General features: G+C 43.9%; 1 protein-coding gene across 1 annotated transcript in view; it reads right to left on the bottom strand.

Annotated features, from left to right (window-relative positions):
• Positions 1-5,624, bottom strand: part of ntf3 (neurotrophin 3) — a 35,411-nt gene extending 29,787 nt beyond the window's left edge. Inside the window, exon 1 of the mRNA XM_048553689.2 lies at positions 5,154-5,624. Coding sequence (XP_048409646.1) covers positions 5,154-5,171 — 18 coding nt within the window. The 5' untranslated portion in view covers positions 5,172-5,624. The remainder of the gene's footprint in view (positions 1-5,153) is intronic.
• Between the last annotated feature and the right edge of the window lie 8,726 nt (positions 5,625-14,350).

The raw sequence follows: 14,350 nt of genomic DNA, 5'->3' as shown, positions 1-14,350 counted from the left end.
ACTTGTAACATTGCCACTAATTTACCCCTGACCTTTCCTGCTATAAGGAGGACAGCTCTTGAGGTGGTGATGTCACTGGATCAATACTGCAGAGGCCCAGACAATGGGGTTAGTTCAATATTTTGAAAAATCAGGAACTGAAAACTAGGTCCAATAATGACGATCATGCAACTATTGTCATTAAAAATCCATCTGGTTGACTCACTCTCTTTGTGACCAAAATTGACTGTATTCACCCAGATTGATCTTTATTGTGACTTCAGTCCCACGACAAGGTAATTGACTCTTGATCGCCGTCTAAAATGGTCAGCAAGGCACCTTTTTTCAAGTTCAATTAAGCATGAACAACACATGCTGGCTGACCCTAACTTATATACCATCAAAGCATTAAAAGTCTCAGTCTCTCTGGTCCCTCCACACAATTGACATCCTCATGCCTGGTACCATTCTAGTAAATCTCCCTATATTCTGTTCCGTTTTCTGCAAGTAAGATACATTTAATACAGTCAATGTCAGCCACATAGTGCAATGTCCAATGATACTTCTCCAGGGAGTTAACTGGGTGGGAGTAGTATTAGAAGTAGTTTTTTAAAACTCATCAGTCTGGGCTGGGCTCAGAAAACAAAAATTAGCATCCATAGATATGCCATCACTCAATCTGAAAAAAAAACACCGTGAAATTAAAGGGGTGTAGCTTGCCTAAGCGTCCAATAGAAAGATTCAGTTCGGAGCAAGGGTCACCGGACCCGAAACGTGAACTTTTTTTTCCAGCACAGATGCTGCCAGACCTGCTGAGCTTTTCCAACAACTTTGGTTTTGCTCCTGATTTACAACATCGGCAGCTCTTTCGGTATTTTTAGAAAGATGCATTGGTAAGTTAAAAGTATTTCGGCCTATTTTGCTAAAATTTTGCAAGTGTTTGGAATATTCTGTATGATCAAAGAGGAGCATGTTTAGCGAGGTGCTTTAAAATGATGGAAATCGAGTCAAGACCAAGTGCTGAGCAGGATCCTAGGACTTTGCTCAGTTCATTGGCACCGGTATTGTGTAGAAAAAAAGGTGTCAGGTAAATAGAGAGAGCTTTTAATAAAATTACATTTAAGGAGGAAGCAAAGCTATCTTGGTCTCTGAGTAATTGCCAAATGTAACCGATTAGCACATGTCATTTATGCTGGAGAACAAACGTGTCCTCATTTTTGCGACAGATCTGAATCCGAATTGAGCTGATTGTCGAGAGGTGTCGCTCTTATCCATAGAAACACTCTTTCCTACCCAAAATCCAATTTTGAACAAATTTTCTCAAACTGGGAATCTTAACATTCTCTTACGTATTAAACCATTGAAGTTGCTTATGCAGGTGATAAATTCTTAAAGCGAAAGACGCTAATGGTCCTTCTCACCCGAAGAGGCTACGCAGCTTGTAGTCTCATTTGCTTTTTATTAACACCTTTGCTGAAGTATTTGGTGTTTTATGGTCAAATGAAAGGAGGAAGAAGCAGTCCGAGTCTGCAGGAATACTGACGGCGCGTATTGTTTTGTGGAATTGAATCTGCTTTTCATCGAAATCACTCGGAAGCAATTTTACAGAATCACAGATGCAAAAAAAATCAGTTGGGGCAGCTTTAACAGTGTTGATTGATTCTTCCTGATGGACGCGCATTCTGCAAGCTAGGGAACTACCAACTATGCTTAACCCTCAGGATTCCTCATTTTCCTCACCAGTATATTAGTAATTAAGCAGATAAGAACATTCAGCTCCCTATCATTGGGATTAGTGTGCTTTTGGTGAGGGATCATAGTTTCTCCAGGTCCTATCCTGCCATGTGGCCTTCCCTGGCCACAGTTCACCCACTCCTCTCCAGTCATGGTTCATTGACATCTGCCAAACTGCGCTTTCATATAATTTTTGTTTTGAGCACTTTTTCCAGACCTGATGTGGGGGCTGGAGGTGGGCGTGGAATTCTCGATCAATGTTTGGTACAGGATTACAGAAGATAGATGTAAGTGTGTGAGAGACAATGCGTTCTTCTTCATTCAAAAGGGAGTTTTCTTTTTCGGAGTTTGAAAGCCCAAAGTTCCTCTGCATTTCGTGTAGGACCGCGGGTAATAAAGCACAAAATCCGGCCTCTGGCTGTTTCCATCCACTTGCTCATTCTCTTCGGCAGATTTGGGGTTTCGGGTTGTCTTCACAACGAAGGCATTTTTGCGTCGCTATGTAACAACTATACGTTCGCTCATTTCTGAGCTAGCCCTCCCCAGTTTAGAGCTTCACTTGACCCGGGGAGGTGGAACTTCCGGGGGTCCTGCACTGTCAATATCACTTGTGAACCTGATTCTTGGCCTTTTAAAAGCCCCTCCCCGTCCATGTGGAACACCTCAATGCACACACTCCGGCCATACCCAGTTGTACAGGGACATTAAATTAGACCATTTACCTCAAATCATGTTTTGAACAGTGTGGTCAATCCGATTTCCCCTTGTCTGTCTATCCCGAAGCCATCATGGAGCTCCCAATATCATGTCCAGGCTGACCTTAACTCTGGTGTCCTAATCTGACAGTCTCTGTAAAGAGACGCAGTCTTTCGATATGGTGATTGTCAGAACTATCACCCACTGCGGTGAGTTTGCTCACGTCGGTCCAGGATGTTGGCACGTTCTGACTCCAGGGAAAATGTTTCTCTCTCGGTCTCACCTTCATGGGAAGTAGGTGCTCCTCTCGCATTACAAATAAGACAGAAGCGACAGGACCAGTCAATCAGAGCTACGCTAAACCTGCTCACTGCTACAAGAGATAACAAGGTGTAGAGCTGGATGAACGCAAGGCCAAGCAGCATCAGAGGAGCAGGAAGGCTGGCGTTTCGGGCATAGACCCTTCTTCAGAAATTCCCATCTTGAAGGAGGGTCTAGGCCCTAAACGTCAGCCTTCCTGCTCCTCTGATGCTGCTTGGCCTGCTGTGTTCATCCAGCTTTACACCTTGTTATCTCAGATTCTCCAGCGTCTGCAGTTCCTACTATTTCTGCTCACTGTTACCTCTGGCACATTGCACTCTCAACACTTGTGGCACGATGACAATGACTCTTCCTCTGGGACAGATGGCTGGGTTGAAGTCTCCTCCTGCGGCCGGAGATGTGTGAGCAGTTTATTGGAGCTAACGACACGGACCAAACTGTGGGAAAGCTGGGAGGCGGAATGAGGCCAGCCTGGAGCTCTGAGGCCACTTCCAGGGGACTAAACCTGGGACAGCCTAACACGCTGAGAAACAGCGACATCATCATCAAAGGGCTGTGTGTCTGGTACGTGGGAGAGGGAAAGGGTTGGACCATGCCCAAATGGGGAGGCATTTGGTGTGATACTCCTGTCAGCGAAGTTGACAGGGGAGATGAGATGGATAGAAAGCTCTTTTTTCCTCTCTGCCTTAAGCTGAACCACCGCAGTTTAATGTAGCTGTGTGCATGTGGCTTAACGCCTCAGGTACCCTGAATGACTGAGCTTGGCCCAGCAGAGCCTGGTTTCAAAGAGGTGTTCAGGGCAGAGTGGACAGCTGTGTCGAAAGTCGAATGAAAGGTAGTCCGGAGAATGAGGTCACCCTTCCTTTCATGTTTACATCTCCTCCAAAGTGTGAATTACTTTCACAGAGTCCAGCACAAAGCGTCAGCCCTGCCTGCAAACTGGGATCAGCACACTGTGTTATAAAGCCTCAAAATCACCCTCTAAGACAGGGTGCTGGTCAGGCATGTCCAATTTGAGATTAACTATCCGAAATACGATATGCAATTATTCCTGCTTTCTCAGACAAATAAAAATGAAGCGAAACCGGCTGCTAAGGGGTTCGCCAGCATGTGTGTGACTGAGCTGACTGCAGTTCAAGTCACTTCGAAACGCCGTGAACCATAAATCAATGTTAAAGCGTAGAAAGAGCTCGACCCGGTAACTGACACAGTCCAACAAAATGTTCCAGATACACGTCAAACTGATGGAGCACGTTTACTAAAAGAAAAAAAACTCTTTAACGCACGAACAAGGGCTGGACTGTAAGGAGAGGAGTGGGGATTCGAACCACGCTATCTGCCGCTGATGGGCTCGGGTGTTTGGGGGGGGGGGGGGGGGCGGTGGTGAGTTGGTGGGGCGGGGGGAGGGTGGTCACACCAACTTTCGGTTTCAAAGGACGCGTGCAACTTCCTTCCACATACCAGGTTCCCCGACTGCAGCTCAATTTCAGTCCAAGGCTGAACTAATGATGCTCCCGAGTGAGACTGGGATCTGTGCTGTTCACACTATTCATTAAAACCACCGCCTTAAAAAAAACCTGCCCGATTTGTATTTCTCTCAACGATTGCATAATGTAAAGTTGCAAGAAAAGCAAGGTTTTGAAGCCCGCTTCAACATTTGCTCAGTTTCTGTTTTGTTACAACACGTTAGTTTGAAATGTTCCTCCCCCCTCCCACTTTTAAGTTGTTGGCACTCAAACCGACTTCATTGTCTGGGAGTGAGGTGCTGGGTTCCGAGGGTGAGGGTTGTTAGTGTCTGCAAAAAACCTTCCCTCCAGGGGTCTTCCTCATTCGTTCTCCACCCAGCCCGTCCTCAGCAGATTCTCTGATTAACTTAAAGCGTGTTATCTGGGGATTGGGAGACTTTGTGTCCCTCTCTTTGTGTGTCTGTGGGTTAGTGTTTCGGGCGGCTTGTGACAGTGGCACAGCCTCTATTTTGCCAGTCTCTGTTCAAACCTCCAAGCTCTCAGGATTCTAGAGAGCAGCGTTTTGCTCCCGGACGCCTACTTTTCACTGCAGTCTGCCCCCTGCAAAACCCCTCTCCCACTTTATATTTTGGCTCCAACGAACGCCCCTTCTCCTTTCTTTAGCAGCACATTCTCCTGCTCCTAACCCCCAGCCCCCAGCTGCAGCAACCCTGCAATCTGAGAAGAAACTGGAGCTCCCTTTAATGCAAACCGTATGTCTGTTCCCCCTTCTGCACGAACTGCCTTCTATATATTCCAGACGTCTCTTCCAACTATTCGCGTCGTAAAACTTCACTGTGCAACTGTATGAAGGAATAAATATTTGCTCCATCGATTCACTTTGAAGCCCCTTTATTTTCTTTCAACTTTGCCCCACTCTAGGCTACAGACTTAAACCCACAGAAAGAACCTCCTTACCGTAACAGAGGTGACCATGGCATCCGTATGTTCCCGTGGATACACGCCGACATGAAGCTGTAAATATTGACTGAATTATATGTATTCTTCTTTAAAAAAGGAAAAACTTCAATTCTCTCAGCCGGAGCTGAACTGGCGACGGCTCATCTCCGCGATGAGTTTCAGTGACTGGATGAGTGTGAGTGAGTGAATGTGAGAGAGAGGCAGAATGTGCAGCTTACAAGTAGCCAGTCAGATTGCCTCTGTGCTCTGAGCATTAACACACAATCTGCCGTGACCTCTCCTCACGTTTGGCACCGGCTCCGACTGCCTCCAACTGGTACTGTCCTGGGTACTGATCGGCCGCACTGTCCCCCTCCAAAGGCGAACACAGCCACTTAGCTTTCCGGGCAGTTTTGATCATCCCAGAGGCAGCAGCCCGGCCGCGCTGTCACTCGGGGGCTCCGCCAAGGATGAAGCGCCCTGCCTTTTCGCGAAGTTCCGAAGGTGCATCTGGAACCCAGTGCTGCCGTTCAGCGCTGCAGAAATGCGGGCTTTTTTTTTAATGGTTTTAGCAACCACACAATGAGAGAAACATGCAGCTGCTCAGCGAACTGCTGTCAACTAGCACATGAATCTCTACGTCATTAACTTTATACCACAACGCTGAAGGCTACAGGGTTTGAGCCAAGTTATTCACACAAACTATTATCCACTAGCATTTTCCGTGCTCTCATTCTCAAGCTACAATTCTCTGGTTTTCTTCCTGTATCTGTCTGTGTCTTTCTCTCGGATTCTCTTGCTATCTGGCTCTCTGCCTATCTCGGTCTCTCTTTCTCTCTCTCTCTGTCTGTCCCTGTCTCTCTTCTTCAGGTGTACTTCCTGTATCTGTCTCCGTCTCTCTCTGGATCTAACATTATCTGTTTCTTTCCAGCTCTGTCTTCCTCTTTCTCTGTTTCATCCCCTATCTGTGTGTATTTTTCTTTCTCCATCTCTCTTGCTAGCTCCCTCTTTCTGACTCTTTCCCAGTCTGTTGTCCATCACCACCCCCCCCCCCCCACGTCTGCCATACTGTTTGTCTTTCTCTCTCTGGCCCTCTCCCTAACCCTGTCTGGATCTGACTCTCTCCATATACCTATCTCTCTATCTATATCTCTACCCCCATCCACTGCCCTCCTACCGGCTCTCCCACTATCTCTCACTCTCTTTCTGGCTCTCCATTGCTCTTTCTCTTTCTCTGTCTCCCCCATCTGGTATCTGTCTCTCACTATCTCTGGCTCTCTGTCTCTTTTTCCCTATTTCTCTCTCTCTGGTTCTCCTTGTCTCTGTCTCTCCATCTCTATCTCTCTCGCTGAATATTTCCCCCTCTCTGGCCATGTCCCCATCAGCCCCTCTCTCTTTTTTGTCCTCTATCTCTGTGTCTTCTTTTTCGGTCTCTCTGACTCTCATGCTCTCTCTCTCTCCCCGTCTGTTTCCCTATCTCTGTGTTTCTCTGAAGCTCCCCTTACTTCTCTATCATTTCTGCTTGTCCCCCTGTTGGCCTCCCTGTCTGCCTCTCTCTCTGGCTGTGTCCATTCTCTCTTTGGTCCTCCTTATCTCTGTCTCTGTCTGTTTGTTTTTCTGTATCCTTCTGTTGGTCTCCCTGATTCTCCCTGGATCTCTCTCTCTCTGTCTTTCCCTCTCTGGTTTTCTTCCTCTCTTTCTCTCTCTCTCCCTCTCTCTCTCTGGCTCCTTTTCTCCAGCTCTCCCCCTGAGTCTCTCTTTCTTCTTGACACTCTCTCCCTCAATGTTTTTGTATCTGTCTCTTACTGTCTGACTATCTCCCTGTCTCTGACTTTCTCAATCTCTCTCACACCATCTCTACTTTCCTCCGTCTCTGGATCTCTCCCCTCCCTTTCCCATTCCCTTTACATATTTCCTCCCTGTCTCCAGGTCTCTCTCACACTCTCTTTCTGTGTCTCTCCCTTTCATTCTCCCACTCTCTCTCCCTCGGGTCTCTCTCCTTCCCTTTGCCTCTCTATCTCTCTTTCTATTTGGTTCTTTCCATCTCTGTCCATGTCCCTATCTCTCTCTCTCTCTTTACTGTTTCTTGGGGTTTCTCGGTATCTGTCTGACTGCTTTTACTAACCCTTTTCTCCCCTCATTTTCACTCTTGTTTCCTATCTCTCCCTGAATCTTTGACCTCTCTATGCCCACTTCTTACTGCCTCTGTCCCCCTCTCTCTTTCCTTCTCTTGCTCACACTCACAAAAGAAGTCTGATTAAGTGGCTCGAGACAGAGAGTGAATGATCATCCTCATTGATGTGTAGCTCAGTGCAGAAATATTGAACTTAATTTGGTGCAGCCATACTAGCCCCATCACCACCTGCAGCACTGAGCAGCCTTCTCATTCTGCTGTGAATGGGTTTTAAAAGCATCACTGAACAGCCCTTCACCTTCTGGACCTTCTGTTTCCATTTTGCAGTTGGTGCTCGACTCATTTAAACTTATCATTTTACATCAGCTGTCCTAAGGTGATATTGAAATCTAATTTAAATAAGACCAAAAAATGCAGGAGCAGAAGTGGACCATTCAGCCCATTTGAGCCTGTACCACCATTCAATGAGATCAAGGCTGTTCTGATAATATTGCCACTGCACCATTACTTAATAATTCGAAACCAGTCTATTACAGTCATGAGTAGGATTAATGACCCAGCCTCCACAGGCCTACAAATTTATTGCATTGAGAGCAGAAATTTCCCCTCAACTAATAGATTACCTTTACTTAGGTTATGCTGTCTCTTCCTGGACTGTCCCACGGGAGATCAACATTCCTGCATTCGCCCTGTCAAGCCCCATAAGAATCTTACATTTTAATAAAGTCTTTTTTTCATTTTTCTGACCTTGAGTGGATATACAAACCTATTCGACATCTCTTTGTGCAAACTCTATCCATACTCAGGATCAACCTGGTTCTTTTTTTCAGCACTGCCTCCAATTCCTGAATATCTTTCATTGGTCAAGAGGACCAAAACTGTTCACAACATTCCAAGTGTGGTCTAACCAATGACTTGCCTAGTTTTAACAAGATTCACTATTTTATCGGAAAAGCTCAGCAGGTCTGGCAGTATCTGTGGAGAGAAATCAATGTAACGTTTTGGGTCAAGTGACCTCTTCCACAGGGTTGTGAGGAAAGGATCACCTGACCCGAAATATTAAGCCTGATTTCTCTCCATAGATGCTGCCAGACCTGCTGAGTATTTCCAGCAATTTCTGTTATTGTTTCTGGTTAACAGTATCCACAGATTTTTCAGTTCTTTTTCCTTACTTTTTCACACCATTCCCTTTGAAATAAAGGCCAACATTCCACTTACTTTCCCTATCACCTACTGAATTTGTACATTAGATTTTCATAATTTATGCATGAGGCCACTCACATGCTACAACTTTCTGCAGTCTTCCTCTATTTAAGTTTTTTTTTTATTTGTCTTGCGAAAGTACTTTATTTCCCCAGTCTAATTCTCTAAGGGCCCTAAGTTCACATGGCCTCTCTCTTCCTTGTAAATGTATTTAAATAATCTCTTTTTGTCTGATCTTGCATTATTTGTGAGATTGCCCTCAGAGTTTACTTTCTCTCTTTTTTGGGTCGTCTTTTGGTTTTTGGTTTTTAAAATATTCCCAATAACCAATTCTCAACTTTCCCATTGCCACTAATCTTTGCCTTATTGTATGTTTTTGATTTTCAATCAAATGTTATATTTATCTTCCTTGGTAAACCATGATTGGTTTACCACTGTTCAAGCATCCTAATCCTTGGTGGAGTTTTTTTTCAGAGAGTCATGAACTATTTTCTTAAATGCCTGTCATTGTTCCTCAACAAACTTTTCTGCTCAACTCGCTTCCCAGTTCACATAAGCCAACCCTGCTTTAATTACTTGAAATTACCCATACTTAAATTTAGCAGAATTGTTTTCAAACCAACTTTCTTGTTCTGAAACTGAACGCTAAATTCTACTTGAAAAGCAGAAATTGCTGGCGAAACTCAGCAGGTCTGGTAACATCTGTAGAACAAAGCAGAGTTAGCGTTTTGAATCCAGTTACTCTTCCTCAGAACCTCTACCCTGTAATGGTCACTGTTTTGTAGGGAATCGTTTACTCTGAAATCATTTATTAAACATAACTTATTTTACATTAACAGATGTAAATTAGCCTGATCCCTGGTTGGATCTACAATATATTGTTTTAGGAAAATGTCTTAAACACATATTACAAATTTTTCCTTAATGCTTACATGGCTACCTCTATGAATTTGATTTTCCCAATCTATGTGAAACTACTTACACCCATGATCAATGATTGATGCCAGTCTGGTTTAAGTGAAGCCCATCCATCTGGAATGCCTCCCTTATACCCAGTATTGGTACTAGTGCCCTTCAGGGAGGTATTAACTAAAACATATTTCTCTCATGAACCTGGCTCAGTGAAAAGAGGCAGTGGATAGTGTTAGAATATTGCTTGTGTGACGAGAGGCCAGTGTCCAATGGGTTACCACAGGGATCGGTTCCTTATTGTGCTTAATACATATAAATGGTATAGATAAAAATATGGGGGGTCAGCACAGTGGGGTGTTGGGGCTTTGGCAGTGATAAGTGAGTTGGGAAATGACACAAAGGTTGGCTAGATGATTAATAGTGAAGAAGAAAGTTTAATGTTACAAAAGGTATAGATGGGTTGGTCAGATGGACAAATCAGTAGCAGGTGGAATTTAACTCTGATAAATGTGAGGTGATGCACTTTCGAGGAAGTAAAAAGACAAAGGAATATTCAATAAATAGCAGGACACTGGAAAGCTCAGAGGAACTGAACAATCTTGGGGTGTTTGTCCACAGATCCCCAAAGGCAACAGGATAGTTTAATGGGGTAGTTAAGAAGGCATGCGCACAATTGCTTTCTCAGTCATAGTACAGATGATAAGGGCAGGGAGATTATGTTAGAGTTGTACAAAATCTTGGTTAGGCCACAGCTGAAGTATTTCATTCAGTTCTGATCATTACACTGTAGGAAGGATGTGATTACATTGGAGGAAGTGCAGAAGAATTTCAGCAAGGTGAAACGTTTTAATTATGAAGAGAGACTGGACAGGCTCGATTTGCTTTCTTGAGAGCAGGGAAAGCTGAGGGGGGATGTGATTAAGGTGTAAAAGATCATAAGAGCACGGACTGGACGCCAATACTTGAGCAATAAATTTAACTCCTTGACTTATTTACTCTGTGCTATTTTTCCTGTGGCTCAGATGGTAATCTTGATATTATTAACTTGATGGCTCTGCTTTTCAACTTAATTTGTAACTATTCAAAATCTTTCAGCAGAGCTCCTTTCTAGTCCTACCAATGTCATTAATATCAAAGTGCATGACAACAACTGCATTCCTCCCCTCCTTTCCAAGTTCCTTTTCAGCCCTGAGGAGATATTCTGAATCCTGTCACCAGGTAGGAAGACATAGCTTTCAGGACTCATGCTCAAAGATGCAGAGAACAGTATCGAACCCAATAACTATACAGTTCCCACTACTTCCTATTTCCATCACCCATTTGCATAGCTCTCTGTACGATGGTATTGTAGTCAGTTCACTCAACCTCTCTGCACTCTCATTGTTACAGCTTGTAAATACCTTGTATCTGTTGGACAATTGTAGGGGCTCAGACTCATTGTAATCTATATAGACCATTCCCCCACATCCAGCATCACCCCCTGCACCCCCACCCATGCTCCCATGCCTGTCTCACCTTCAGTCACACTTTCTTGTTCCTGATCACAGATCAAATTTGAATGATCTAATCTGAGGGGTGCAACCATCTCTTGGAATCCAGGTGACTATACGCTTCACTGATGTGGCAGTGTTTGAAGATCAGACTCCAGCACCTCCAACTTGGATCTAAAATCCCTCAAGTTGCAAACACTTACAGCAATGTGTTCACTCTCAGGGCTCCTATATGCTGCAGCAGCAACACATCATCCATCCTGCTATCACTATCATATTTAATTAGTGAATTAATTACTGTAGAATACCTTCTCTTTAAACATCAATGTAATTAAGTTTACTTAGCTATGCTTAAGCTATTTCTAAGAAGAGGGAATAAAATTACTAGCGGCCTTAACATAAACTGAAGATCCTACTTTAACGCTGAAGACATGAAATACTCACCAATCAGTTGCTTTCCTTGCGTTCACATCACATTGGGGTTCATGCTGTCATTCTTCTGCAGGTATGCCTCTGATTTGTGGCCTATTTCCCCTTCTGGCTCACAGCCACTCTGGAGATTTTATGTTTTGCAATAAACCCTAATTAAAGCAACTTTTCACCCCTCTGCACGAAGTGCCATTTTGAATCAAATTCCCAAATATGCTTACTAGGTCATTGTATCACTGAGACAAAGTCTTCACTGAAACTAACTGTCTTTCTTACTGACACTAGAAATAGCTTCACTGAATAAAAGGAACAGTTCTTCAAAAGCCTGTGATGTCAAATAAACCTGTTGGACTATAATCAGGTATCGTGTGACTTCTGACTTTGTCCAGCCCAATCCAACACCAACACCTCCACACCAGAAATGGCAACAGAAAAGGTTTCTGTCTTCACCCAATCCAATTGAACCATAAATTTTAAGCACCAAGATCTTATGAATGAACTTCTTTCCTGTATTAATTGAATGCAACTTCAAAATACCATCTTGCCTTTTGTGCAAAGCAAATTTGGACTTGCAATGTCATATAGCAATCCTTTCAATAATCTGCATCTTGATTTCCATTAAGTTCTGAAGTGCCAGCTTGCCTCAAGGAAATAGTTTAAGATACTTTGGCCTTTGTGGAATTCCATTCTGGCAACATCAAAAGTCAGGGGCAACAGGTCAGGTCAACAATAAACCAATGGATCTACAGGTCTATTGTATCAAGTGATCAATTTTATTCTGGATTTTCACTTGTCTAGCATAACAAATGATTTCATTTTCTGCTCAGTTCCTGTTTCAGCAGGAGCATCTTAGAGAAATTGACTGATCATCTTTCCACATACAGATGACATTAAATATTTTCACCTTCAAATGGGAATCCTATTAGATATAAATTGATTTTAATCATCTCCAGATAGCATGACTGAACAAAGAAAAAATAAAACAGAACACCAAAATTGAATTATTAATTTAGATCATGATCATGTGAATCATTAGCTAAAGCCAACATTCAATGCAGATAACACCAAAACTGGTGGTATGGTGGACAGTGAAGAAGGTTAGTTAAGAGTACAACAGGATCTTGATCAGCCAGTGAGCCGAGGAATGGAATTTGATTCAGATAAATACACAAGGTGTTGTATTTTTGGTAAGACAAACCAGGGGAAGGACTTGCACAGTTAATGGTAGGGCCCTGGCAAATGTGGTTGAACATAAACACCCTAAGGGTGCTGGCACATAGCACCATGGAAGTGGTGTCATAGGTAGTGATGAAGGTGTTTGGCATGCTTGCCTTCATTGGTCAGAACACTGAGTCCAGGAGTTGAGATGTCATGTTAAGCTGTACAAGACTTTGGCATCACCATTTCTGGCATACTGTGTACAATTCTAGTCACCCTGCTACAAGAAAGATGGTATTAAACTAGAAAGGGTGCAAAGAAGATTTACAACCATCTTACCAAGTCTGGAACGTTTGGTTATCAGCAGAGGCTGGGAGCTTTCATCCCGGGATCATCAGAGACTGAGGGATGATCTTATAGTTTATAAATTCACAAGGGGCATAGATAGAGTGAACAGCCAACTGTTTTTTTTCACAGTGAAGGGGAGTCCAAAACTTGAGGCCATAGTTTTTAGGTGTGGAGAAAGATTTAAAAGGGACCTAAGGTCAACTTTTTCACTCAGAATATGGTGCATATATGGAACAAGTTTCCAGAGGAAGTGGTAGGGACAGATACAGTTACAAAACTTAAAAACATTTGGACAGGTACACGTCTAGGAAAAGGTTAGAAGGATATGGGCAAAAAGCAGGCAAATGGGAGTAGTTCTGTTTGGGAAACCTGGTTGGCATGGATGAGTTGGCCTAAAGGGTCTAGTTTTGTGCTGTATGACTCAATGAATCTAAGGGAATATCTTACTTTCACTAGGAAGAAGCACACTTTCCCCTCAGCCAATTGTTCCTGCTGCATACTGAGATCCACACTCAATGTGATGTGTCGCCATATGCACACTCCCAACCCCTCCCACTATGAGCACCACTTCACCCATATTAGTGCTGCCGTCCCCCAAACTCCGTCTCCCTTCACTCTAGTTCTAAGAAAAAACACCTTTTCTCTTCCTTTAAGGCATTAAGGAATTCAAGCTGGAACAACTCAGTGACACCCATACCCTTCTGTATCTTTCCTGCCCTACTCTTCCCTCTAACTCCATCCCTTCTAACCCCTAACTGCACTCAAGTATTCACTATGCCTTCTGACCTTCCACTTTCTGATACTGGATGTCGTGTACTCAGCAAAGGTTTCAGTTTTATCCCCCTGAGTTCCCACCTTAATGAATTTCAGGCAAGACCTGACTTTGAACTCTTCTTCAATCAACTTCGTCTCCATATCCATTTCTTTGTACAAGAGACTTCTCACCATCCTACAGACCCTTTCACCTTCCACCTAGATCCCTCCCTCTAGCCTTTTACCTGCACTTGACTTGTTCATTGACAATTGTCGAGGTGGCATTCGTCACCTTAATTTCTCTGCCTCTTATCCCTCTGCCTTACCCATTTGGACCTATCAGCAGTCTGTGCTCTCAGATCCAACCCTGGCCTTGTCATTTAGCCTGCTGATAAAGGTGGTGCTGTTGTTGTCTGGTTCACTGACCTTTACATTGTGGAGATTGAGTGCCAGCTCTTGGACAGCTCGTGTTATCTCCACCTGGTCCATGACCCCACCATTGAATGTCAGGCCATTGTATCCATGACTGTCAACAACTTCATCTGATTTGGGGATCTCCCACCCCACTGCCTCCCAGCTCATAGTCCCCCAAGCTCATACAGTCTGTATTTTCTTCTACCCAGAATCCACAAATAGGGCTGCCCAGAGCCTACCCACGTCCTCCCCATTGCCTTGTCAGTATTCTGCAGGGACCATGCCCACTAGAATACTCTGATGCACTCCTCCTCACGACCCCACAGCACCTTCTACTGCAATCACAGAAAATGCAACGCCTGCCTGTTTCCCTC

The sequence above is a fragment of the Stegostoma tigrinum genome, chromosome 25 (assembly GCF_030684315.1).
Source record: "Stegostoma tigrinum isolate sSteTig4 chromosome 25, sSteTig4.hap1, whole genome shotgun sequence".
In the NCBI taxonomy this organism is placed as follows: domain Eukaryota; kingdom Metazoa; phylum Chordata; class Chondrichthyes; order Orectolobiformes; family Stegostomatidae; genus Stegostoma; species Stegostoma tigrinum.
The sequence above is the reverse complement of the archived record's forward strand: the minus strand, read 5'-3'. Positions and strand labels throughout refer to the sequence as shown.